Source organism: Nesoenas mayeri, assembly GCF_963082525.1.
Source record: "Nesoenas mayeri genome assembly, chromosome: 4".
Taxonomy (NCBI): domain Eukaryota; kingdom Metazoa; phylum Chordata; class Aves; order Columbiformes; family Columbidae; genus Nesoenas; species Nesoenas mayeri.
Window position 1 is genome coordinate 4,238,537 of NC_137540.1, and position 27,851 is coordinate 4,266,387.

General features: G+C 40.7%; 1 protein-coding gene across 1 annotated transcript; it reads right to left on the minus strand.

Annotated features, from left to right (window-relative positions):
- Nucleotides 1-749: 749 nt before the first annotated feature.
- On the minus strand, nucleotides 750-23,243 carry EIF4E (eukaryotic translation initiation factor 4E). Its single transcript, XM_080343893.1, has 7 exons — nucleotides 23,200-23,243; nucleotides 14,471-14,577; nucleotides 13,177-13,272; nucleotides 11,087-11,150; nucleotides 9,121-9,234; nucleotides 6,541-6,680; nucleotides 750-5,104 (listed from the first exon to the last, which is right to left on the minus strand). Exons 1-7 carry the CDS (start codon nucleotides 23,215-23,217, stop codon nucleotides 4,990-4,992), a joined length of 654 nt encoding a protein of 217 aa, XP_080200019.1. The 5' UTR covers nucleotides 23,218-23,243; the 3' UTR covers nucleotides 750-4,989.
- Between the last annotated feature and the right edge of the window lie 4,608 nt (nucleotides 23,244-27,851).

Here is a 27,851-nt window from a genome sequence, read left to right on the forward strand (position 1 = left end):
CCCAGGTCCCCTTTGCCTTCATGGAATAACTCAAGGATTAATTTTCCAGGTCCAGGGAAACTTTGAAACAAACTCCAAACTGAAGAGCGAACACATTTCAAAGCGGCACGTCACTCATTTACCTTTGATGTGCGCTTCTCTACATCCCGTACAGAGTCAAGAAGCCGAGACATTCAGTTCCTCAGAAGCTTTATTTTCATTCAAGCTACAGAAATCAAGTGGTACCTTCCAATTTCCCATTATACTTGCTGCGTATTTGTACGGCTTGGGGTGAGGTGCACTGGGATAACTACCCTGCACATATGGACGAAGATAAGGCTCAAAAAACAGCTTTACTTCAAAGAACATGAAGCCTCAACTATGAGGTTGGCTCCAATTCCTCAACAACATTAATAGGCACGACATAAAGAGGAAAAAAAAAAAATCTAAGCTACCTATTGTAAGCAGAAATCCAACAATTACAGAAAGTCATTCAAAGAAACCTTTTAGAAATAACAGAAGTTTTCTAGTTCGAAACAAAAAATAGAAAAAATAGATGAGTCATTTTTTGCTTTTATATATGATATATTCACACATAGTTTCAAGTATCATTTTTCACTGTTGTCATACTTACATGGCTAGAGGTTTAAAATGTGAAAATCCCATAAGCAGATGATAAGGAGTCACACACAGTCTCTATCTGGGTTCAGCAACACCTGGAATTCTCCGCGGTATCATTGTGACCAAAAAAGCAGTGACTAGGCTCAGTGTCATTTTTCCCTTTATTAAATGTGTTTTAATAAGGCTTGAAAAGTATCAGGATTATTTTAAAATGGAGATAGGAAACACACAGGCAGTCATAAACCCCACAAATTCACAGCTAAGCTTGTCACAGCCTCATTGGGTGGGGGGGAATAATATGAGTTACATTTGGTTAGCAGGCAAACTTGATACCAACAGACTGAATGCAGCTAGGATGTGTTTTATATTTAAGGCATCACACAAAATAACAAGTGAACGCTGGGAAGAATAACAATCATCATGTGCTCAGCCACAATTCACAACGAGCTCTGGACATCAGAACCTGCTTTATTTCAACACAGGAAGGTTGGAGGGGCATCCATTGGCCTTTTAGGCAAGTGCCAACAGCCACCAGGCAAGAGCAGAAGGTTTTTACCCCAGGGGAAGGAATTTAAGTGCTTTTTAAAGGCTTTGCTGCAGTGCCAGAGCTGGAGACCTGCAAACAGATCCTGCTAGAATACAAAATGTACAAGTTCAAGCAGCTGCAGCGTCCTGCAAAGAGATCAACGTTGAAAATAATCAAGATTTAACAGCTTCTGGAGGTTTGAAAGGATGGAGAGGTCCAGCAGGGGCGTTCAGTAGCCAGGATCAGTTCCTTACTGCTGCTCTCCTAGTCTAGTGTGGATAGACAGGTATGAAACATCAAGTGAAACAGGTAGAAACTGTTTCCTTGCCCAATATGAAAAGGCACAAATTGTGCATAAAAACATTTGTGACAAAGATCTACCTAAAACCTACTCGCACACACAAAAACTCAGAAACCAAACTATCAACAGCTCTTAAGAGGGTAAAGTCACCTAAAAGTTAAGTGCTAGGCAGTCTGAAAGCTCTATGGGTTCAGCTATTAAGCTCAATTTGATTTAGTACTTCAGTGCAGGATGTTCTTAAGTTCTAGTTTTAAAGCCATTAGGCCCAGACTCAAGAGTAAAGCTTCTTGGAAACAAGGGAGGTCACATATATTAAAGGGAAGACCCATGTCGCTTTACTAGGTAGAAATGCAAGTCTCTTTTCATTTAGTAAGGGTCCCATAGAATCCAGAATGTTGTTTTTCTAAGCATTTCTGCCAGAAAAAATTCATTAGGTGGAACATTGGAGCTCAGTTCAAGCTTTGCTAAAACCTACTAGTCCAAGTCCACAGAATTTGGGTAACATTAAGTTTCCTGAGCTAAAGACATCCTGAAACACAAGACAGTGACAGTGCAGGACAAGCAAAGCGACAATGAAAAGCGTCGCCCAGCCCCAGGCTTGCAGCGCCCCCAGAAGTCCATAATTCAGAAATATTCCTCATCTTTTACCCCTTTTTCCCAGCCTATATTTTGGTTCTTACACCTCCCCGAACACAGCAGGTTTTTGCTCGCTTTCCGCGCTCTGCTGGTTTTGTAGCATATAAACCCACTTCTGAAGAGATGCTTCAGGCATTTATTGTTTAGTCTTCTCAGGCTGACTAAAACCACGCATTGACAACAGCCACCCATTTAGCTGGAAGATTAAAGACACCGAATATTTTGTACCAAAACTAGATACTAAAATTTACATGTCAACTCCTTTTTCCTTTTATGAGCCTGTGACTGTTTTATTAATACGCAGAATGGAGAGCTCGCATCCTTCCCCCATAGTATAATCATACAAACTACACCAGTATAATCAGAACATTAGTAAGCACAAGGTGATTTACAAGTTGGAGAAAACCAGGCTCATGGTCACTTCTTCTAGCAATGAATTAAAGGCATAGAAAATATCTGATAAAGCAGTTATGTAATTTCATTTTCACTCAAGTCTTCTAGAAATACAGCAGCTGTTATTGGAGCAGTGAAGAGCCTAAACCAACCTACTGGAAGTTTTTGCATTACAGTGCAAGTCAGTTGGATGCTTAGAAACCTGAGAGCATAAAAAGCGCCCTATCAATCACCTTTCTACACAAACAAAATGCTGCTACCCTGAACAATATCTAGTCAGTCCTGTGGGGAAATTAAACCAAACCAACGCTATATTCTCACAACAGCACTCAGTTTAATCTCAACATTTTACAGAAGGGCAGCACCACCCGTTTCTGATCTTTGCCCCAGTGCTCCCAAATTACATATACAGAGACAACGCAACGTCACCACTCAGGTAACCAACTCGTCTTCACATCCCATGCGCACAAGCATGATGTGTTTAATCGGAATTATCAAAGCCTTTATAAACACTATTCAGCTTGAGGCTGATGATACAGAACAGCCCTATTAAACAAACCAAACTTGCGTTGCACACCCGCAGAATCAGGGCAACCAGTTCCAGCAGCATCCACAGCAGCCAGCACACGGACAGCCCAACAGCTCCACAGCAACAGCTGTTCTAGTTAACAACCAACACTGACAGCACAGACCATTAGATGCCTACTGTGTTTCTATTAAACAGACATATGATCCAGAATTTAACATAATGCCTTTGTAGTATAGCCTGATGTGCTATTTACAACACACATTTCTTATAAATGTGCAAGTGTTCAAGTCTACCTTAGTTCATACAAACACATCAGTGCCTTAACTGGGCAGATTTAAAAGCCTGATTTGACTGAAGCTTCACTGCCACAGTGATTAAACTTGCTTTAAGGAGTTAGCACTACAATCAACACTCCAATAAACATCTGCCTTTAAGTGAAGGCTATACAGCCCTAACAAGATCTTAAAGAACATCACATGCTGAAAACCAAGAAAGGAGCAATAAAGCCTCTCACATTGTGCTCAAAACAAGCAGCTAACTCGGTGGCCTTCAAAATTTTCCCCATCGTGCAAGTCACACAACCTTAGAGCTCCCACAGCAACTTCCATCTCACTCTAAGACCTACATAACAGCAGAATACCTAGACCCTCAGAACATTTTATTTTGTAGCCATGTCTCTAGTGTGCTTTACTTGTACTTCATATAGGAATTATATACTTAGAGTCACTCCAGCACTTTTAGTGTAGTTCCTATCTGAAACTAGACAGATTTCTACATACCTTCAAATTTCTTGGCTGCCATAAACCAAAGTCAAGAGAGAAACAATGCAAACCATGATCAATTAGTCCAACCGCTAAGAAAACAACAGTAGCCACATCAATCTAATGTCACTTTGATTTAGGGTGCTAGCTAATAGATTTATTAGAAGTTTCAACAGACTGTATCTCCAGACTTGATCTTTTCTTGGAAGACACTACAATAGAAGCCACAGCGGAGACTGCCTTGTCAAAAGAAGTACAAATACTTGCTGTATAGATGGAGAAATAAAAGGACAAATCTAGTTGTCTAAAAGACAATTCACTGTACACATTTTATTTACAGTTTTGTACACTGCCTTAATATGAATGGGACCGCTTTTCTACTTGAGCCATTTTAACCAAAGCAAAATAACCTAAGTAATACAAAGTGTTAAAATACAGCATAAGATACAAAAACATACTATTTCTAGTAAGGAATGTAAATTATGGTGTTACATTAAAAAAAAATCCACAATTATGTGTAGGAAATCACACAAACAGATCACTGATTTGACTGAAATGCATAAATTTGTAGCAAAGCTTGGATGTTACAAAAAAACCAAAAAATTACCAAAGAATGCACAAAATTAATGTTTATTCCACCTTTGTCATATTCCCAGATTCTTCACCAAATGTTACATGAGCAAAAACAACTGAAATCAAAATATCACTAATGTTATCAAATAGGGAAAACAAATAAATTAATCTAGCAGCCATCAGCATAGGTTACAGCAAAGGTGATGCTGTATAAAAAAATTGCTAGAAAACTGTATGCACCATACTCTTTTCCAAACCAGCAAAATGTTACTGCATACAATGCAAATGTAAAACAGAGTAATTTCCTGCAGGTACAGAAATGCAACTTCTTTTCTGAATACTGTGGATAAACAAATGTGGGTTTTCTTTTTTGTAATAGTAATGTTTCTACCAAGCTATTACAGAGTGGGCTAGGAAAACATTTATGGATTCAGGGGGCGAAGTGTACTAAAATTCTGATCGGTAATGGTTACTTCAGCCAAAATAGAAAAAATTGAACACAGAAGTACAAGACAAAGGCAAATGAGACTCCTCACAAATCTTAGCAACACTTAGATGGAAATCAAATTTAAACGTAGTCCACTCTGCTTCTGAAGAGGCTTTGGTTCAGCTCCCAAATCTCGATTGCTTGACGCAGTCTCCTATGAAAGAATACTCAGAAGGTGTCTTCTTAAACAACAAACCTATTTTTAGTGGTGGAGCCGCTCTTGGTAGCTGTGTCTGCATGGGACTGATAACCAATCACTATCTTTGGAGGAAGTCCTAATCTTTCTTTGTATACTCTCCTGGGGAAAAGAAACAGAACAACAGTCTAAGCAAAGCCCTTAGGAAGGAATTAATAACAGGACACCTGCTTTTAAGATCTGACATCTTCATGACAAATAGCTGTGGATGAGTGAGATGCAAGCCATTAATGGCACTAGGCTGGAAGCTCTGACTAAAGCAGTGAATAAGCCTGTTCAACTGCAGACTTAACTACATAGAAGCTGTTTGGTTTTAACTTACCCTAATCATAATGGAGCAGTTTACAGGACCACAGCTTACACCCATTTTAACTGTTAAATAAAAACTTAATATATTGTCTTTGGAGTTATGGAAACATGGTGACAGATAGTAAACAACTTACCTTAGCCATTGTGTCAGTCAGTTTGCAAAATCTTAACTTGTTTACAGTTAGTTCTGTAATGGAGTTATCTTAGCTCCTTAGTTAATGGTCAAAACCATGCTAAAAATTCACTCTGATGCCTGCTAGGTTTGATGGAAGGTTATTCTTTACTAGCAGAAGATGTATAACATGGTTCTGTTAGTGTGTTGTTAAACACCTTTCAAGTCTGAACAGGATATACAGCAAAATTGTTAGTATAAGGCAGACCCCACCAGATTAATAAAGGCCCAAATGAGGAATGTGTCAGGAGTGCCACCCAATGAGTCAAAATGGTAGCAAGATACTACACCTCACAGTTAAAATTTGGCCTAAAACAGATGTGCTAAGATGGGAAGATAATCTATGCAAGTCAAAGAAAATACTGAAGCAGCCTACAATGACCAAATTGAACAGCGTGCAATTTTGAAGCATCAGTACTACAGCATAAGGAATCCACTCGCTTTAGCAATACTTGCTACATAGCAGAGCACAACGTGCATCTTCCGTAGTACAGATGAGTGATAATCCAAGATGACTAGTGTCACTTACTGGAACGAAGACTACAACTATTACACATGTCAAATACTCCATGAAACTCAGCATTATTTTGTTTGATTTGCACTTAAACAGAGAAGAGTGTAGGAAAACATCTGTAGAGTTTCACAGCACATCACTGTAGACCTTTTTTCAAATATAAGGACATCCTTGGGAGCTTAAGATTTACACTGCCTTTCTTCTCACCCTCACAAAGTGGCATGCTGCAACAGAACCTGCACTGTCTACAGGTATTAATTACAAGGCCTCATTGTGAAATGAAAAACTTCTGCCAATATCTATGTTCGATTCTTCATTATTTCTACACTACAAAGGTAGTGCAGTAGTACAAAGTAGTTACTAGTATAAGCTCAGACAAAAAAAAAACTACACAGGAACACAAATAATTTGGCACCGAGTTACTTGAACTTGGGATAGAGGTCAGCACAGGCTACATTACCCTGAAGTGCATTCTCCTATCACGTTAGCTGGCTTTAAATGCATCATTACACTTCACATATTCAAGACAATCATATTACTTACCCTATATGCGTAACAGCATCCCTGTTTTCACATTCAGTTGTCCATATTGCTATTTTATCACCCTTAGTTCTAACATTAACAACAGCACCACATACATCATCACTGTAGTCATCAAATGACTCCCCAATAAGGCACAGCAGCTACAAAACAAAGATTAACCATTAAAAGTGCAGTTAAAGTCAGAATCCTGCTCCATAGGCAAACAGTGTACACAAATAACTTGGAAGAATACTACATTTCACTGCTTATAGTCACTTGCTGTACAACAATCATTTTCTGTTTATTGCAGTGTCGTCTTGACATTCCAAATGTTACAAGTGAATGCAAAGTCAGTCGGAGCAAGTATCTTCCTCCTATGTTGAGTTTTCCATCTCTCCCCCTGTCCCAGCAGCTGCAAGTTCTGACATAGCTGATCATGTACATACTGTCACCTCCCACCTCATCCTCCCAATCCAAAACCAGGTAAGAATTAAAGGAATTTATTCTTTTTGTAAAGCACGTTTAACACAGGTAGACAAATCTGAAATGTTAGGTTTTTACATTCAATTTCTAGGAAGAACTATGTCAGCAACGGAAGGTGCAACTTTGGTTCTGAAGTATGTCAGAGGTAAATCAGTCTGCAAGTTGGATGAAGTGCTATCTGGTGTAGTGTTACTACCTACCAGCACACTCAGGAAGTTTCAGAGCTCCCACAGACTCTAAAACGGGACTCAGACACCTCAAACTGTGTGTAACACAAGTGCAACCATCCAAATGCCCACGTAAGACAAGATTCTCTCCCACAGATTTCTAATGGAGAAGTTTGGAATTGGCAGAGGTCAGGAACGGCAGCCTGAGTTCCGTCACATCCCTGTACCATTTGCTAACTGGGAAAGCGATATGTAAAAGCTTCCATTTGCAACTCATAAAACAAGCAATTTTCAGATACTCAAAACTGAGACTTTCTAGTGCGTACAACAGATTCAGCCAGTCTATGCTGAATTAAAAATCCTTCTGTGCACTGAAGTATTAGTCTCCAAATTGGTCCCTGTTTACTCCACTTGCACAGTATGTTAAACACGCTGCCATCATATTAATTTTCCATAATCACTTATAACATTTGAAAATTCAACACCTGCAACTTTTTGAACAAAGTAGGTCTTTCAGTACCCACCCAATTGCAGGATACACACATTCACTGAGTAATGAAAGCCATAAATGTCAAAATTTAAACCACACACATTCAAAATATTGATCAACCACCTTAGTGTATATACAAGCAGGATGACTACGTGTTCAATAAACACTATAGTCAAGCACATTCTTCATGAACACTGCACAACAGGGGCAAGAACAAGTCCTCAAGGGAAGTTTAATTTGCACTTAAGAATGGTAAAGACCATTCGATTATATTAAAATTTATTCCAAAGGGGAGTGACAAAGGAAGAGGTTTTGATTTTTGTTTTTATTGGAGAAAGTTGGTTCCAAATAATTACTGGAATTTGAAGTGACATGGTTGTTTTAGACCACGTGTCCCAGTCATCTGGGTATTTGGGCTCTGAGCCATCGCTGCTGAACAAAAGAGCAGAAGCCTCTGGTCTTTAGTCTACATGCACTATCTACATGTTTCCAACCCCTGTGCAATGGTTATTAAGAGTCAGAAGGACTCCTAGGCATTTAGGGGGAGAGGCCAAATGCACACAGCAAGACATTAATTTACTCATGTGCAGTCGTATCACCTAGTAGTAAAACGCTCCTCATCCTTTCTTCAAGTCACTGCTACAGTGACCAGAAAGATTCGAATAGCTCTGGTATTTTGGATACGGACCCTTTGATCCCGAAGGCCACTTCTCCCTTTCAAAGGGTGCAATCCTTCTCACCTCTCACACAAGCAGGAAAAAGGATCAGAGGTTTAGTATGATCAGTTTGCTCTGTACTGCCTGCACTTCATGCCCCTAAAACCCATATCACGCTAGACTTTTTCAGGCTATTCTGAGCCAGTTCCTAGACTGTTCAGTCGCATCCTTTTCCACAACACATTTACTGCAACTCACAATCTCTATTTACCATTTAAAAAAATCTATTCCCAAATGGTAACAGCAATGGAAAAAGTATTTTACAATGGATAGGAAGACTGTGCTATTACTTGCCTGCCCTATTGCTAAGGACAGAAATAAAAACAAAGCTGAAATTCCCTGTTTCAGCAAAACCAAACCTGAAAACCGCTCTCTTGTATGAGTATTTGTAAAACAAATCATTACATTTAAGCAGCTAAATTTGGAGTCACATTCAAAATAAAGTATTTTCCCAGTAGCTCAACTGTATGTTCTGTACATTCCACATGAAAAGGTTAACCTGTGTTGTAGAATTATTTCTACTGCTGCACGTTATAAGAAAGTATTACACAGAATGCAACTACATGCAACATCACTATAAAAAAAAACCATCATATTTCAAATATAGCCTCTCAAAAGCTTACAGGACTCTGTGCTGCCAGGGAATTGGAAGTCTAGTGTGGCACACAGAAAGAACAAATCATTGAAAATATTAAATACAAACACAAGATTCTTCATTTGCAGCTTGTAAGGCCATAATGCTTACTGTCTCTAGCCAGAAGCGATCAAGGTCACTTCGTCTCTGCTGTTTGTTTAGTGTAATTAGCCATCGTCCTCCTCGCTTGTTTTTCTCATCTTCCCACATGGGTTCAATCCCATCCTGCAAAGAACAGCCACAAGTTAAATCAGACTGGATCTGTATTTTCCCTAAACAATAACCAAAAGGCCAGTGATAACTGAAACAGCAACTTAAGAAAAAAGTGTATAGTTTAAGATGCGTATCTGTCCACAAATACTGTCTCATACCAATACTAAAATTGTAAACCAGCTTAAAAAGTGCACTTTCTCTAACGAACTTATATTTCTACAGAAGAATCACAGCTCTGGCAAAAGTCTTGGCTACACAACATTACATAAAAAACTGTAGGAACAGGTGAAATCAAACATCCACTTCACTCCATAGGAAACCAGATAAAATTAGCAGCTACATTCTAGCGTCCTTATTTTAAGTCTTGGACTCAGTGCAACACTGGCCAAGTACTTTTCTTATGCATAAATAAACAGACACCCTTGGCAGTCTGGCTCTATGACTTCTGCACACATAAGGTGAGAATAAGAAGCTTTGAATTGCCAGGCCCACAAAACTCAACAAGCCATTTAGAAGCAAGTTGCATCTTGATTCAAGCTTTACCAATTGCCATCCACTGGATTAAATGACTCTGGACACACTGATCCAAAGCCACCAGCTGCCACTCCCGTAACCAGCAGCTCCGCTGCACTTCAGTGAAGCCAATCATCAAAAAAAGCACATAACTGTCTAGACAGAGAAATTTGGTTAAGAAATGTCTATTAAGATAGCCACACTACAGAACTGTGGCTGAAAACTAAGTGTTCAACGTGCAGGATGGAGTGGTGTCAGCTCACTTTAAATTTAACACCCTCACTGGCAGCTGCAGAGCTCAAACTACTTCATCACCTTTAAGAGGAACTCTTAGGAGGTCACGATTGAAGGGCAACAGCAAGAGACTGCTCAGAAGCCTGCAGTCACCAATTCGGTACTTGCTCCATGCATTTGAAAAATCAAATTATTTATGATATGCAAACACAGAATAGATACACAAATTTAGGATTCATGCAAAAATACAGGCATGATCCACAGGTATCCCACCATCTGTAGGGCCTACAGCTTCTCAAAGTCTATTAGGAAGGTTTCTCAGTCACTTAAAGTATCATTACCTTCCCAACTCAAGCATAACCACCTATGAGGTTCACAAACTCTGTACACAGCCTACTGAGGAGTCGCAGCCAGGAGCCAGGTTTTATAAGCAAAGGAGGAGCCAGGCACCAGTTTTTAGGTGATTATTTAGGTATCTGAATCCAGAAAGGAAGCTGTATGTTAGACACGCTTCAGAGAAGTTAGGATTTAATTTAGAGCTCCAGCTGAGGCAGGGTTCATGTACACTTCCATCAGTATTTCTTACTAGTCTGAACACTTCCTCAGTATGTTTGAAGCAGTGTTGGGCACAGTTTTCTATTTCATATGTAAGTTAATACAGCGCATAACTGGTGGTGTAAAAACTAGTTATAGGAGAACTGTGCATTGGTCAGCAGTGCTCATACATAACAGGACACTGCAGCCTCCCACAGAACTCAGACATTTCAGTAACTTCATGTCACAACAAGTGACAGAGCTGAAAAATCTTGCGTATTGTAAAAATTGAGACTTTATTTGCGCAAGCGTGCCAAACATAGGATGAAGATAAATATAGCAACGGATTAAAATGTACTGGCTCTGAAGTGTGTTAAAGCAGGTATTTGCATTTTCAGAAACAGTGACAGCTTAATTTTCAGAGGGCATGTGTTTGGGACTTCCTAAAAAAAATTAACACCTTTAGGACATTCCCAACCATGTTCCTAAATATCTGAAGTGAAATATTTGGACAGTGTCTTGCTTAGTCAGGAAACCATCCATCAAAACCCATAACTGAAGAAAATAAGATTAGCAAGCATACCTTAAAGAGCGAGTAGTCACAACCAGGCATTAAATTACTAGAGAGCTGGATATGGTTGTATAAACTATAGGAGGAAAAAAAAGCAGGGTTAAAAACTAAGCATTGTTCTAAGGCACAAAATTCTTAAAAGAATAAGACATACGACAGAATAAACCACAAAAATTAAAAAGCATTAAAGTTATTTCAGAAGCGACACTATTTCTTAAGTATCTTTCAGCAGTATAAAATCATTAGCTTAAAATGTTCTTGGCTTAAAGAAGCTGGTTCATCAACACCTGCTGGATTCCTATTCAATAGTATTTTCCAGAAATACCAATGCTGCTTTTAAACCTAGTTCTAACAAAGCTATTAGAAACATAACTCACTGAACTTTCATGTCAACAAGTTCTCTGTGCATGTGTATTCTGTACATATATGTACCTGGAATAAGGATAATTGTTTGTATTTCTAAGGCTACTCTCTCTACAGAGAATGGTTTCAGGAGAAATATTCAATGTTGCTATTTAACACAATACTATAGGGATGAAGGCTGTAGGCCTGAGAAATAAAATCGAAATACAGGCTCAAAAGGCAAGAGCAGATGACTGAAACAACAAAATATATACTCCAAATTAAATATAAAACTCTGCAATTCACAGGAAAAAAATTAGTACATACTGTCTCCTCTAACAAGACAGATGCCTTTTTTCCTGCACTGTTAAGGTCAGACTTCAGAAAAAAGCCTGCACATAGCACAACAAACTGTAGTCCCAGACTAACTAGCATTCAAGCATGGTCCAGCACTGAAAAGGAAATTACCGTGATGCTCTAACAATTAAAAATCAGGTAGAGGAATTACAAAGCCAGTTACGGATTGATCAACTTCCTTCTTTTAAGTTTACCTTAACATTTTCTCCCCAGAACTTGGCACCTACTTCCCACTCTGACCACAACAGAGGCACAACTTAACTACTTTTGACTGATTCTGTACTTTGACTGCAGACATCTAGATTCAGTCTTTTGATTACCCAGACTGTCTTGGTTATAGGAGCTCAAAGAAACCTTAACCAACTTCATAGTGAGTTTCAAACCATTTAGCCTCATATCAGATACCCCAAGGCTGCAAAATACTGTTCACTCAACCATCAGTCACCTCATAGTAGGAATGGGAAGACTGTGACAAGCACAGAATCCTATTGCCCTAACAACTGCACTGATAAATACTTGATTCAGTATCTTGATTCGGTATCTTGATAGTAGATTCAGTATCTTTATTTCTTTACTGTAGATGCTAATGGGTGACTCACTGATAGGTCTCAGTGTTCCAAAGATGACACCTCTCCCTTACTGGTCATACCCAGAAGAACCCTACCCATCAACGGAGCACAAAACACTAAGAAAGGTCAAATATATAATGCATTTTTTGACCACCTGTTTCATGCCACTTGCATTTTCTTCACATATCATTACGGGAGGCAAAATCTTCCAAGCCAGCCACCTGAATTTGACAGAAGCAAGTGTTTGGAAAGCGCAGGCCTGCTTTCAAAGGCTTTGTTCTTGCTGTTTGAGCCCAACTGCTTTTGCAGAGCTTCAATTTAGAATGAAGGTATTTTCTTCTGTAACCTCTAATGAACTTATTTAAAGGATGCCACTAATCAGCACCAATCTCTCAAGTACTGTGGCTACAGAATAAGGTACCCCTGAACATCTGAAAGTGAGCCAGATGTCTGAGAACCATCAACAGCAAAACTCGGGGCCAAGGAAAGAACAATCAGTTGGCTACAAGAATTTACAGATTTGTGTTACTACGAGATAGATACTGAACAAGCAAATTTCTACATGTATGTCACGTACATATGAATAAGAGCAGTGTTGCAATAATAACAGCAAGACTATTAAGGTATGAGAAACTTCTTCAATCACCTTCTCTTTGAAAATTACATTCTACCATTGTGAAGAATGAGGCAGACCTCACCTTCAATTTCCCAAACATTTCAGATTACACTCAAAGTTGCAGTTAATAGCATCTTGTTTTGGCTGTCTTGTCTTGGTTGGCATAAACATCGCAAACATACACCAGGATTATTATGCAGAAAAATCACGTTACTTACGCCCAAAAGTCTTCAACAGTATCAAACTTTGAGATAAGACGAAGATTCGCTTGCCAGGTTTTGCTCTTGTCATTTTTAAAAAACCAGAGTGCCCATCTAAAGGAAAACAAAATAACATAATAGCATCTAGAAATGTAAGTAGATTTAAAATAAAAACCAAATTGATTGCAAACCTTATGATACCATCAGCACAGAAGTCAGTTTTCATCAATAAGCTACATAAGAAATTCAGTTCTCAATTCCAAGTCCAGCTAGTAGCACTGATCCATTTCCAGTCATTTCCTTGTCCAGGTTACAAAAGCTAATTACACATCTCCAAAGCTAAACATGACAAAGTTTCCCAAGCACTCACATACTAGGAGATCATAAATTTTAAAAGGGAAGCTGCATGAAGCTTACTAATGGCAACGATATTTCTTCAAAACAAAACAAAAACACAAACCAAACAAACCAAACCCCCAATCAAAAACCAAAACCACCACACCAACTGTTTCAAGTTTTTAAATCTACATATAGAAAGACTACATGAAAAATTTTCCACCCGTTTTTCTTCATTATCTCCACTGGGTACAAATCTCATCACGGTATATATTGAACCTTTCGCACAAAAATGCTCCTTCTGGATCCAAAAAGGATGATTTAAAGAGCTAGAACAGGAGACCTGATGAGGCACTTAACAAAACAGCCTTATTTTTCATTGTGATAGTTTCGGTCGTTTTGAAATCACTCAGGTCAGCACAAGAGTATATTTATCTTCTCACAGTGGAGTACTTTAAGTCACCAGGTGCTAATCTATTGTTTCAAGACCTTTCCTGACATTTCAAACTCTGTTTTAAAAGTTTCCTCTTTTCCGGTAATGTCACTTGTAAAGGAGTGTCAGCGCCTATTTAATCAAAGTGGTTGGAGGGATGGAAGTTGAAAGACAAGGGACAATGGGATGCACAAAGCCCAGCACTAAAGCACACGCAGTGGTTTTCCACACTTGCTCAAAACTTCCAAAAGAATAAGGTATCACCTGGTAAAAGGTTTAACTTTGGGGCAGCGCCTACCTACCAATGTTAAATACTGAGCGCATTGTGAAAATCTGCAAAGATTTTCAGCTTCTGTAAAAACACTGAAAAGGCTCTAAATTGCAAAAGGAACAGATTTTTTTCTCTGCAATCTCACTGCAAAAATCTTAAAGTGAGAAGTCTCAAAATGCTGCTAGAAAACAAAAGGTAAACAAGAGAGCTGTAAAAACACAGGCATTCTTCTACCTCTGGCAAACTTACAATAATGCTTCTGTACTATTTACCTGTTTTGTAGTGGATGCTTAACGTACTGCTCAGGGCTGGCAACCTCCTGACTGGGTGCTGACTCGGTTTTCTCCTCTTCTGAAGGCTGAGTGTTGGGAGTGGTTTCCTGTGTGAAAAAAGGAGTTGTTAATACATTCCTTCTCCATTTTCAGTAAAGTAATTCAGTTCTTTGAAGTAACTTTAAGAAGGTTGAAGCTAAGAGTTCCTCTAATTCACCTTGGATTAGGGGCCCAAATAACATCATGGAAGCACAATCTGCATCCCTTAAACAGGTCCCACAATAAATACCAACTGTAGGAATACACATTCTGCTGTTCAGCAATTTGCTTCCTGTGCCATTTGTTTGCAGAATGGTTTACTTAACTTGTCTTACTTTGAAAGAGTTCTGAGTTATTTCAGAAATACACAATATAGTATGTTACCTAGAATATGTTCATCTAAAAATTAATTTCCAGAATAATAATTTCAGAAGGAAAATTATTTTAAAAATCACTTTGAGAAAGCATCATTGGAAAGATATGTATAGGCCTTGTTTATTTAGAAAGATCTGTTATTACAAGTGGGAGACACACTTACAATTCTCAGGTCTGAAATCAGCTATGACAAGCAACTCAGAACCAAAGCAGTACCTAAGTCTTTGTGTTTGAAACATCACTACTAACAAAGCTTCAGCCACCAAACAGAATTTAAACACTTATCAGTTCTCAAATTTCAAACTGACATAAATGTCATTACACATTTACCACAGATTAAACTGAATCCAAGTGTTTTTTTTTTTTCAAATCTCTAGAGACAGTGCTAGAGATGTCCAATATACTCTAACACAAAGAAGTGAAATAATATATTCCCTTTGCATGCAAATCTCCTTGAGCTTGTCATTCAGCTCAAGAAGCCGCTGTGTCAGGTTTGAAATTCTAATGCCATTCCTTCAAAGCGGGGAACACAAAGCTTGATTGTGAGGCCAAATGTCCCCACCAGTTACCACCACCCCTTTCTGATGTGCAATCTGTGCTAGAATATTACAGACAAGGACTGAGGACGAGAGCTCATTCCCTACAGCTAACACACAAATGCCTGGACTGCTGACCCTGTGAATGAAAAAGCACTTCAGTAATATTAAACAAATACTAACTACAGCAGACTCTAGACATTCCTAAATGTAGCAATACAGTAAGGAGTACTTAAAATTAATTTAAACTTTGTGGTTGTAACAGAACAAAGTAACATAGGATTAAGTAATGGTAAGTTATCTAATTAATGGAACAGTTTACTCCAGATATCTGTGCTATTCACTTTATCCTCACCAAAACTGCTGAAAATTGGAATGGATTTGAAGTGATAACAAACTAACACTGTTTAACCTTCACAGTCCCAGCTGGGAAACATGTCTGGTAACACCTAAAGATCTGTCTTCATACAGATTTTCTTTACTTTATCAATATATTTAGCATTATTAAGCATGATATTATGTTTTACTTCAGAGAAATTGTACCTTTCTGCTTGAAAATAATCAAGTATGCTTTAGTTAGCAGCTTACCAAGAAAAAAAAACAAAAAATCAGTTTAAAAGCTAACTTACATCCCATTTAAGAATGCTTTCACATGCTCCCAGCTCACAGTGAAAAGACTGAAATGCAAAGGCCTAACGGTGGCAGTGACAATGAGGACAGCGCTTTGATTTACACAGCACAAGGGGCAGGGGGCACAATTTCCTGCCTCTTAATAAAACTAAATGCTTTCTGCAGATTCCTGAATGGCAACACTGACAACGTCACAGTGTCGAACAATCTGTCAAATCTCCTTCGGTGTAATACTATAAAAAGCTAAACAGATCTTTGAAACACTTAGTAAGTGCTTCAAATTCTATCCAGAATAAAATGTCTAGTGTTAGTCTCACTCATTGTCAAGTGGATGGGATCAAATATACATCTTTCCCTTTAACCACACACGAGAACCCCACAAAACAAATTAAGATCATCAATACACAAAGGCTGTAAAATACACCAAAGCAGCATTTCAATATTTCCTTCTCCAAGTTACCATTTGTATTATCCTGCAAAAAGCCAAGTACAGACAACTACAATTTAAGTGTTGCCCCTTCAAGGGCTTCTAACTAGAAGAGTTACAAATATTACATGTGCAAATACAATGAGCACACAAGAAAAACCTTGTTGAATGTTTAGAAGTAAAAAAAGCACTACATTTTGCAATAAAGCTTGGTTTCGTACGCAACACTCTGTAGTGGTGACATCTATTTACAATAGATTTACAAATGCTATTATACTCAAGATTTTTACATCAAATAGACTCTCTCTTGACAAATGCAGACTATTTTCCAAAAATCATTTCAGTTGAGAATCTCATTCATGTTTGCTCAGCAAATAGCTTCCAATATACAAAGAGATAATCCTAAAGTCTCCCTGGTCTGTCTTCCAGAAGCACCATAAATAAATCAAGCAGAAGAATCAACACAAAACTACTAAGCACATGCGGGGTTATGCCATTTTATAGCTCCTAGTACCAGACAACAGAAAGGATTCAGGTAGCACCTTCTAGACCATTAAAAAAAAATGCAATGAGCATCAATATCTGCCCAGTACACAGATCACCCTTCACATAACTAACATCCAAGTCCATTTCTGGACAAATGGAAGACATCTGACTCAGCACAAGTGTTCTAGTTACGTCACCACAAGTCCCTTGAGATATTTTGAAAGCTACCTGGCATTAATGAAATCAGACTTCACTATTATTTCAAGCTCCTGTCCAAAAAGTACACGACAACTCACCTCCAAGGCCTGACTGTGGCCCTGACCCAGGATTACACCACTCACTGAAAAACTAACCCAGCCACAAGAGGGTTTTCATTTCCAGCATCAAGGACAGGTGCAGCTGTACACACCAGAATGAACCTGGAAAAGGTGTAAAGTTGGAAGCAGAACGTTCTACCACAAAACAGTTTTCTGGCTGCTCTAAGCCAGATGCAGCTTGTTTTCACTGCTCCTTAATTCCCACTGCCATCAAGGCAAACAGAAGAAGGATCATTTTCATTTTTGGCTGGTTAATCATATCAGCTCCCATTTCCTTTCATCACCATTATCTCACTATTCTGACCACCAATCTAAAGAATTTGTATAGCAAAGCACTTTTCATTTATTAGTCAAATACAAAGCACGAATGTCATTTGGTGAATTTACAAAGTCCCTTCCCTGTACCCAGGCTCTTTCCAGACACTGAAATTCTACCCCAAACCACAAGCATGCAGGCTTGAAGATTCTATAAATATAACATGAATTAAAGTGATATTATACACATTTCACCACTTTACACCTTGAAATTGCTACACTATTAACTTGAAGTCAGACTGTCTCCATGAGCAGTTTCTGGACTACTAAATTTCAAATCCTTCACAGTACTTCACTGTTGCTCATAACTAATGCATTCTTTAACCTAAAATTGACTTTGCATCTACTATTAAACTAATGCTGCTTTTAAAATAGTTGTAATAAAACAGGGTAGTATTACCAGATAAACTGGAAAGCTTCATATGGCAAATCCTACTCCTCGTACACAAGACAGCACATAATTAAAAGTGACATTTATTCATTACCCACTTTTTTTTTGATGTAGGAATCAGCTTGCAGAACTCCATGAAACATCTGCCTACTCAGCATTTAATGACTGTGCATATCCACACGTTACTTGGGTTCTGACACTTGCAGATTTAATTGGTGTTATTATTCTTTCCCCAGAGCACGTAATGACCAACATATTAAAGGAAGGTGTGCGTGTCACTGGGACAGGAAGCAAACAGCACTTACAGTAAAAACTGCTTCTTCAGGTTTGTCTATTGCAGAGAACAACGAGCTCAACCAGGTTTCACCAAGTGATTTCAGATGCTGCCCAGACCATATTCAGATCATCTAATTGTCTATAGAAGCTGTTTAGGGAGCCCAGTTGAGAGCGCGCAACATTTGCATCCCAAAAGGACATAACCAAGCATTCTTGGTGAAAGTTAAGAGAATCAATTAGTGGAAAAGGCTTCCAAAATTTTCTTGCATTAAACTGAAATAAGTTACATTTGAGAGTTTCCACCCTTTTGTTTAGGGTTTCCAACAGAAAGAGAAAACCTAGTTATGAGGTGTCTAGGGAAAAAGCATGTCAACTACTGGTCCTAAAGCTTCCCGAGGATAACTACTACTACACCACAGTTAGGATGACAACTCAAGGCACAAAATCAGGAGCGACTTATGTCAAAATAGTCTGGATAAACAAGGGATTTACGCCCACCCACAAGCAACTATTACGTGTTGTAAGAAAAAAACAAATGATCTGATATGCAATTCTGAGGAATGAATATGCAGAGGTAAAAATCACAGGTAGTATGTGTAATAACAACTGGTACCAGCAGTCACTTGTTACCAATTAAACAGTGTTAAACAGCTTTCCAGACACCAGGACAGAAAAATTTTCTAGGCATGACATAACAAAGCCTAATACAGAACAACTATCCTAACTACATATATTATTACTTAGACCACCATAGCTCTTTAGAAAGGCATTCACTATTAGAACACAAATACGGGGCATGATTTTAACTGAATGACAACACACCAAATTAGAATAGAAGCACAACACATGCACAGGACAGGAACAAAGGGCTGAAGGAGGAGTCCCACATTTCCTCCAGGGTCAGGTTTATTTACAGCCCTTTTGACTTCTGAAAAAAATGGGTTACAGATGCTTAAAAGCACCCATCAGATTTTCAACGTTTAACTCGCAAACTTACAACTAGAATTAGCAAACAAGTTAGAGGTATATCAAAAATACTTCACTATCTTTGTGTTTTTTTCTAGCGGCCTAAACAGGCTGCCCTCGTGCTAACACTTCTCACTCCGATCTGCTGCTGCCTTTGCTACTGGAACGTGACATTGACCCATGGAATAAGATGACTCCACATCTAACATTCTGTTAGTTCTAAGGCACTCAGACAAAAAAGTAGAAACTTCCCCAGACTACCAAGAACTGTTCAGATGATTTAAGGGACAAAACCCATCTGTAACACCTCCAATCTCCCCACATGCTTCTACGCAATAGACACAAAACCACTCCATATGACCGCGAGTATATTGAGCCACTCGGTGTAGAGTTTTACATCAGCTGAAAAGTTCAGACACGTTCTTCAGAAAAAGACTTAAAACTGAAATTTTATAATGTATAGATGCTCAAGAGGTCAGTCTTCAATCAAAAAATAAAGTCCTGGATATACCATCGGTACGCCCAATTATTGTAAAGCAAATAATGTACACAAACTTCTTTGATAAGTAGCAAGAACATGCAAAAAACCTGACCGCTACTTAAAAGATTATTCATTTAAACAAATGTTTTGCACATTTAGAAAAAACCCCTTTTCAACAGTTAAAATATTTCTGCCTTACATCCACTATATAAGAATCAAGGATAACTGCCACTTTCAGGTAGTGAACAGGACATACGTGTTACTCAGGACACATCTGTAGATCACATGTGCAGCACCCCCATAATGTGAAGGTTTTAGAGATGAACAGGTTTTAGGACTTTAAGAAGTGACTGACTGCTTTAAGTTCTGGGTTAAAAATAGTATCCAACTTCAGTTTAACCTTGGCTTTAGAATATTTCAAAAGTGAAAATGGTTTGAGGGGAAAATAAAACCCAAACAACTCCTCACATTAATTCACTTCTAAAATCTGCATCTCTCCACCAACACCCTTCATTTGATTCTTTCCCTCTACCTCCTGAAAATTCACACAGATCTTTATAAAGCTGCCCAAATGGTCACATTTTCTCATCAAAAATTTACCATGTACCTCCACACCTGCAGGTGGTATCAGTAAATTAAACACAACTCAGTCTCATATGCTATTTTTATGCATTATCTTGAAACAAGCTTGACATCTGATAGGCTGTGTGAAATGTAATTTTTTCAAATTGCTTTCAGAAAAATGTTTATCCCCCAAAATCCACAAGTTTTCCAACAACTTCCTCCTCTTAGTACAAAAGAGGTAGCTTTGTATTCAGTCAGAAAGGTTATTTACAATTAGAAAGACAGTTTGATAGACACTCTCAATTACTAACCAGCAGGCAAGATACATTTATCATGCATCATTTCAGAAAAATGCAATGAGCAAGCAACTGTGTTCACCACATTACAGCTGAGTAATACATTGATTTCAACCATAGCAGGTGACTATATAACAGCAGAAATACCAAGTAATAAGAGTAAGTCTAAAGTTGAACATGGCCTGCACTTAAATTTACATGCTACCTGTCTGCCAATAATACAAAAGAAATACCTTCTAGCCTAACTTGATTTTTTGGCGTAATTTTAAACTATCCAGAATTTCTATGCCCTATACCACTGTGTTCATAACCCCTTAGTGCTAATAACTGTTTCATTTAAGGAAAGTTTTGAGTCCTGCCTATTGATGATTAGCCGTTTAAACAAGCATTTTCAAATTATACATAAATGAAGTGTCACCGATGCCTCTTAAAATGCAGAGTTAAATTCACAAGAATTGCATTTGCACAAATATAAAGATAACTGTCATCAAGCAAAAAAGAAACATGACGACCATTTCCAATTTGAACCGTGAGGATCAGATGCTCACATGTAAATTACTTCCACATGATTTATACACACCTAGAAATTACAGGCTTCATGTGGTTACATTTAAAAGTCACCTTTGGTAAACTACTGTTTACTAAAGCCTTACTACTGGTTTTGTTGTTGACTTTGTGGACTTTTGCACAATGTTATCCGATGACATTTAGTCCTCAAAGGCTACAATATGAGCACACTAATTGGACACACTCCTGCATATTCTCACAAATTAATCTAGAATAGTCTGAAAAAAAGAAACAATCTGGATAGCACAAGAAAAACAGCTTTAGCCTGTCAGGGTTGTAGACGTTTGAGTTTTCCACAACATTAAGCATCTATGTCCTCAGTCACTACACAAGTCTAACTTTAAGCTTCAGCAGGAGAAGTGTGAGCCACCTAAAAGGACAATGAAAAATGCCATTACTTAAATCAATTTGAAAATAATCAAGCATAGCTGATATTTGTTTCCTGAAACCAAATGTACATCAACTATAGCAGAACACTGAACAGCAGCATTACTTAAAACTGTTGTGAGCGTTGGCCCATCTTCCTCTCTTACGGGCTCAGCACAACCATGGTGAACTGGAGTTGGGAAACCAATCTTGCTGGGAAATTGCACAGCAAAAGGAATTTTTTATTCTTTGCCTAAATTAGGCCCCAGATGTAGCTCAACAGGCAACATCACGCTTATGTAAGAACGATGGAGAGAATGGTGCAGAGACAGGCTTACATCAGCACCACAGCCCATGAAGCCACAGAACCGCATCTTTAGAGACATTCCAATCTCCAATGGCCATCAATATTACAAGTTATTTATCACAGCCCCTGCTAAGGTCATCACAAAACACTGCAAGCTCTCATCTTCAGGTATGTGGGCTACAGCTCAGAAAGATCAGCTTTGGGATGAGAAAACAAGCGTTTAACACTGTAGCTGGAGAACATGGGAAGGTGCTGCTGGTGGTCCACATCACTGCTTCAACCACTGCTTCTTCCTGTTCAGAACTGCTAGTCAAGCCATTTATAAGCGCTGAGCAATTTCAATCTCTTCCTTGTAAGTAAAGGTGGAGTGTTTTGGGTTTTTTTTGGAAGAAAGTCATAAGGGGAAGATCAATGTCCCTTATGCAAATAGGTAAAATTAATCTTTATTTAAAAACAATGTGATTTGCAACCTTAAACGCCTTTCGTCTAAATGTTACAAAGCTTCTCCAAAGTACACACTGGCTATTTATTCATAGTTGGTAAGCAGCAGTAAGAAACCAGCCTTCCTTAAGGTTCTGTTTTTCTTGAAACCCTAACACAGAGTCTTCTGCTGCTCATGACACACGAGCATGTGGGGATTAGAACAACAACTACACTTGGACCACCTCCAGCTGCTTCAGTTCTTTATAGAAGCACAGCCTAGGACAGTGTTTATAAAACAGAGCATAAACACAGCTTAACATCTGGAAAAAGAAAGTAAGTATTTAATTACCGTGAAAACTATAAAAAAGCTTGGATAAAAATACAGGTTGAATCCAGAAAGATGACACAACCGGAAAAAGCCAGTTTGGTTCGCAACACGCCTCACCAGTCCCGCTGTTTGCTCGTTTCAGCCGCTCCTGCTCTGCGTTCAACCCGGGCCTCCCGGGCCCGCCCGCCGGGAGGGCGCTCGCCGGCCGCCGAGGAAGCGCCGAAGCCGCCGGGCTCCCCGGGCGGAAAGCAACATGGCCACCCCCACCGCGCCACACGCGGCCGCCCGCCCGCCGGCCGACCCCGGCGTTCCCCCCGCTCCCGCCGCAGCCGGGCCGCGGCACAATGGGCGCCCCAGGCCCCGCTCCCGCCCCGCTCCCCCGCTGCCGTGTGGCGCTGCCCTCAGGCCGCCTCCCCCCACTCAGCGCGGGCTGGCGCCTCCCGCTCCGCTCCCCTCCCCCGCCCCGGCCCCTGCGTGCGTGCGCTCCCCGCCCGCCTCGCCCCGGCAGCCCCGCCGCTCCGCCCGCCGCCCGGCCGGCCGCCCGCCGCCCCCTCGCCCGGGAGAGCTGCGGCTTGAGAACGAGACGGCGGCGGCGGGAGGGTGAGGAGGGCGGGCGGGAGAGGGGAATGGAACACTCACCGGTTCCACCGTCGCCATCTTAGATCGATGCGATCGCAGAAGCGCCGCGGGGCGGGGAGGGGGCGGGTAAAGGGCGCAGGTTCGAACCCGGTTGGCTGCCCGGCGGTCACGTGAGCCCGGCGGCCGTTGGGGAGCGGGGGAGGGGGAGGCGCGGGCGGTGCATGCCGGGAGTTGTAGTCGGCGAGCGCGGGGGAGGCCGGGAGTCTGTGTCCCGGCGAGGCGCCGTCACGTGGGGAGGAAGAGGCGGGCAGCGGCGGAGGGGCGGGGCCCTGCGCATGGCACGTGCACGGAGCGCACGGCGCGTGCGCGCCGCCGCACGCACCGGCGCGCGGGCCGCGTGCTCCCCCGCGCGCCGGGTCCGTTCCGTTTGTCCGCGCGGAGGGGGCGGCGCGAGGGCGGCCGTTTGAACCGCCCGTGCGCGGGACGAGCGGCGGGAGCGCGGGTGAGTGCGGCAGCGGGCGCGGGCCGGCCCGGCGCGGACACCGCAATGCGGTCACAGTCACAGAACCGCTCCTGCTGGAGAGACCCTCGGGATCATCGACTCCAACCACATCCCAGCCCAACTCCAGCACTAACCCACATCCCTAAGAACCTCATCTAAACGCCTTTTAAACCCCTCCAGGGATGGTGACTCCACCACTGCCCTGGGCAGCCTGTTCCAATGCCCGACAGCCCTTCCCATGAATAATTTTTTCCTAATACCCAATCTAAACCTCTCCTGGTGCAACTTGAGGCCATTTCCTCTTGTCCCATCACTTGTCACTTGGGAGCAGAGCCCAACCCCTCCATGCTCCAACCTCCTTTCAGGCAGTTGCAGACAGCGATCAGGTCTCCCCTCAGCTCCTGTTCTCAGGCTGAACAGCCCCAGCTCCCTCAGCCGCTCCCATCACACTTGTGCTCCAGCCCCTCACCAGCTCCGTTCCCTCCTCTGCACTCTCTCCAGCACCTCAATGTCCTTCGTGTGATGAGGGGCCCAAAACTGATCCCAGGATTCAAGGTGCAGCCTCACCAGTGCCGAGTACAGGGGCACAATCACTTCTGCAGTCCTGCTGGCCACACTGCTCGTGATACAAGCCAGGATGCTCGTGGCCCTCTTGGCCACCTGGGCACACGCTGGCTCGTGTTCAGCCGCTGTTGATCACCACCCCCAGATCCCTCTGCCAGGCTCCAGCCGCTCTTCCCTGAGCCTGTAGCGCTGCCTGGGGTTGTTGTCACCCAAGTGCAGGACCCATGTGTGCGTACTCTTTGCCTCTTTTAATCCCGCCTTTAAGTCTCTTAACATAAATAAAGATAATCCATCCAGAATCCTCTTCCTCTCTGACCATTTTATCTTCAGCTTCTGCATTTAACTGCGTATTTTTATTCTCACTGAACCAAGCGTACAGACGTCCGTTTCGTAGCTGTGAACGTCATTTTACTGGGAACTGTGAATCAGTGTTAACCATCAAATGATACTGAATGCCATATAGCATTTGGCTGTGTCATTTTTCTTATGCAAAGCAAGAACAACCATATAAAGTCCCCTATAAGGCAGGTATGCTCACTAACAATGTTTAATAAGATAGATGAATATAGTACAACTGAGCTCAGACAACCTTATTGCCACGCAAATAGGAAGCAAGCATGTGTTGTGATTTGGTGTTGTTTTCTTTGATTTGTTCAGTCACAGAGGCACAAAGCCCCTAAAGACAACGTCAGAAGTTATCCTGCAACTTATAAGAGCAATGAGAGGATTATGAGCTCCTGTAATCTTTGCTTCTAGTTACTGACATACAAGAGCAAGATCGTCAGCAGTGACGTGGCTGCCTTGCAAGTGACATCTTCAAACCAAGAGGAAAATCAAGATAGAAGGCAAAGAGGTATCGTGGAAATGGAGCAGATCACTCACATCACACTTTTAGAAGAGCAGTTGTGCTTTATGTGGTTAAGAATCCGATGATCTTAGTTTGATTTTGAAAATAAAAAGAATGTTTAAAGTCTCATAGTACTGTCCATGATATCTGAGGTGGAAACACACCACTGTTAGTATTTTACTATTATTACGCCTATTTTTATGGCATTGACTTTGATGACAAAAACTGGGTGAAATCCCTGTTGAGATCAGTAACATTCCCATTGAATTCATTGGGGCAGAACTTCACTCCATGACTTTTATTGTGTTTCCATAGTAAAGAATAAAGGTTTTTATCATCCCCTCTAGACACATTCATGGATTCTTTCAAATACTACAAGCAGTGGAGTTTCTCTCTTTAAAGCTTGCAACTTAATTGGTTAAACAGGAATGCTTTTTATAAAACAGCACTTTGCTTAAAATGATGTAGCTTGTTTTCCTTTGTCCCCACGATAAACAGCCAGCTTCATACGCATTTACTGGAAAATGCTAAGATTCTTGGGTACCGGAATAGCATTGCTGAATTCAGAGAGAAACGTTCTTAAATCATAGCAGCAATTTTGATCCACTGTATTAATACATATGCTGCAAGAGGCAGCACGGCTTGAACAAGCAAAACAAAACAAAAGAACTGAGGCTGTGCTGGGCCTTTCAGTCATTTAGTTTGCATCGTCACCAATGGGAGGTATAAGAGTGATGCCGAGGCTTACAATATATTGCAACCTCTTTCACCTTGCAGAATTAGACAGACTTCGAAATCCCACATAATTTTTCTTTAATGAAGACTGACAATTTTTCTTTAAAGAAGAAAAATTAAGGCAGGTATTTCTTCAGTGCAACTCAGTTCATTTTCAAAGGACGTTTATAAAGTCTTGGTTTTTTTTTCCTCTAGCCATAGTAAGACTATTTTGCTTTGACCACAGGTTCGTCTCTTCTTCTGGGTACTTTTCTTTTCTACAAGGGTTCTCTTTCACTTCTATTTTTTAAGATCATGCTACTTTTGGGACATTTGTCTTTGTGTGCACTTGTGATGGTTGTGCAGTTTCTCTTTTTTACATGCACACACACACACACAACCTACGTAACTGTTGCATTGCGTACGAGAATCTCAGTCAGTGCCTGCACCATCTGGCCAGGCCACAATAGTGCACATTTGCATGTGGTCTCGCTCCTGGGTGGCATTTTTGCATTGTTTCAGCTCTTGCTAAACAAAGAGGCATTTAATTGTGCCTTCAATGAGCCTGAACAGAAGACAGCTCCTATACCCATGAGCTTCACTGGGAAAGTGCGATTACCCAGCCCCCACTGCTGCAATGTACAGAAGCAAAGCGAGGAGGGGGAACAGGAGCTGTGGCACTCTCTTAATTAAGTGATGTCGAATTCAGTGGCCATTTTCTTCCCAACCAGCAGCTGTCCCAGCTGCCAGATGCTCTAGGGGTTTTTTTCAGCAGCTCTCTGACCCACAAGACACTGCTGACCTCTCCTCCTGCCCTCATTTGCCAAGCTCACGCACTCCCAGCCTCGCATCGCTTCGGAGGAGCCGGGAGGACAGCGGGAACACAGCAGCATTGACATCAATCAAGGATCGTGAACGGGCTATAAAATCTCTGACTCACGCGGCTCCGTGTGCGTTTCTCTGTGACAGAGCAGGACGGGCAGCCAGACAGCGCTGTGAAAAGCCTGATGGAGAATAAGAGCTCTGCTCAGGGGGGGTCATAGCAAAGGTCACTGAACTTCCCTGGTGAGGATGAGGGTGCCACCAGATAATGTGTGCATGGACCTCTGGGAGGCGGGAACCGCTTCACTCATCAATTCAGGAAATCAAGGCCGAACTGGAAAACAAAAGCATTTGAAATAAAGTTTTACTATGGGGATGATAATACAGGGCTGTTCAAAACTAAAAACCATCACGACAACAACAAAAAAAACCCAAAGAAGCAACTTAGGTCAAATCTTTCACAGTAAGTTATTCTAGGTTGATCTAGGTCCGTGTTCTTTCCAAACAAGGAGAACAAGTAAGCAAGTTTGTTAATTCCTCAATTAAGAGGTTCACTGTTCTTTAAATTACATGTATTTTAAAATTGTTTAATTAATACATGCATCCTTGGCTTCTCCAAGTAAGCGGGGGAACAGCATGTTTTTATGTTGCCTTTCAGAAATACAGCAAATAAATGAAACTGAGTAACAGGGGGAACCCTGTCTACTAGTTAGGAGTCCTCTTCTTTTTTCTACCCTGCATCATTGTCAGCTACCACAAAATGAGCACACACGTATACCAACACTGTCCTAGTAAGGATATTGAAAGACACAAATAGGAATAAATTGTAAAGTTAGACATGAAATTACATGTGAGTTAAATATGCACAACTTTTAGCAAAGTATGCTAAATTATTATTGATGGTTATAGTTCTTTAAATGGCACAAAGTGGCAGTTAAAGTGTGTGAAGGTACTTGTCCTACATTGTTGGTTACTTGGAAAAGGATCACTGATTTTCCATGAGTTGTACATAATACCTGCAACATGGATCATTTACGAATGATGCTGCTTGTTCAGTAACATTTTGCTTTAAGAAGGTTAAACTAAGCCTTTAATAATGACTTGGATTTGGACTACGTAAAATCACAGTCTGAATGTGTCCTTTAAATACATTTCATGTTGGTTGGCAATTCATTGCTTGTCTTAAAAATCTGGACCTAAATGCTGTTGCAGCATGAGCTGCATGAATTGATATGTAGCTGTTTTCACTCAAATAAAATAATA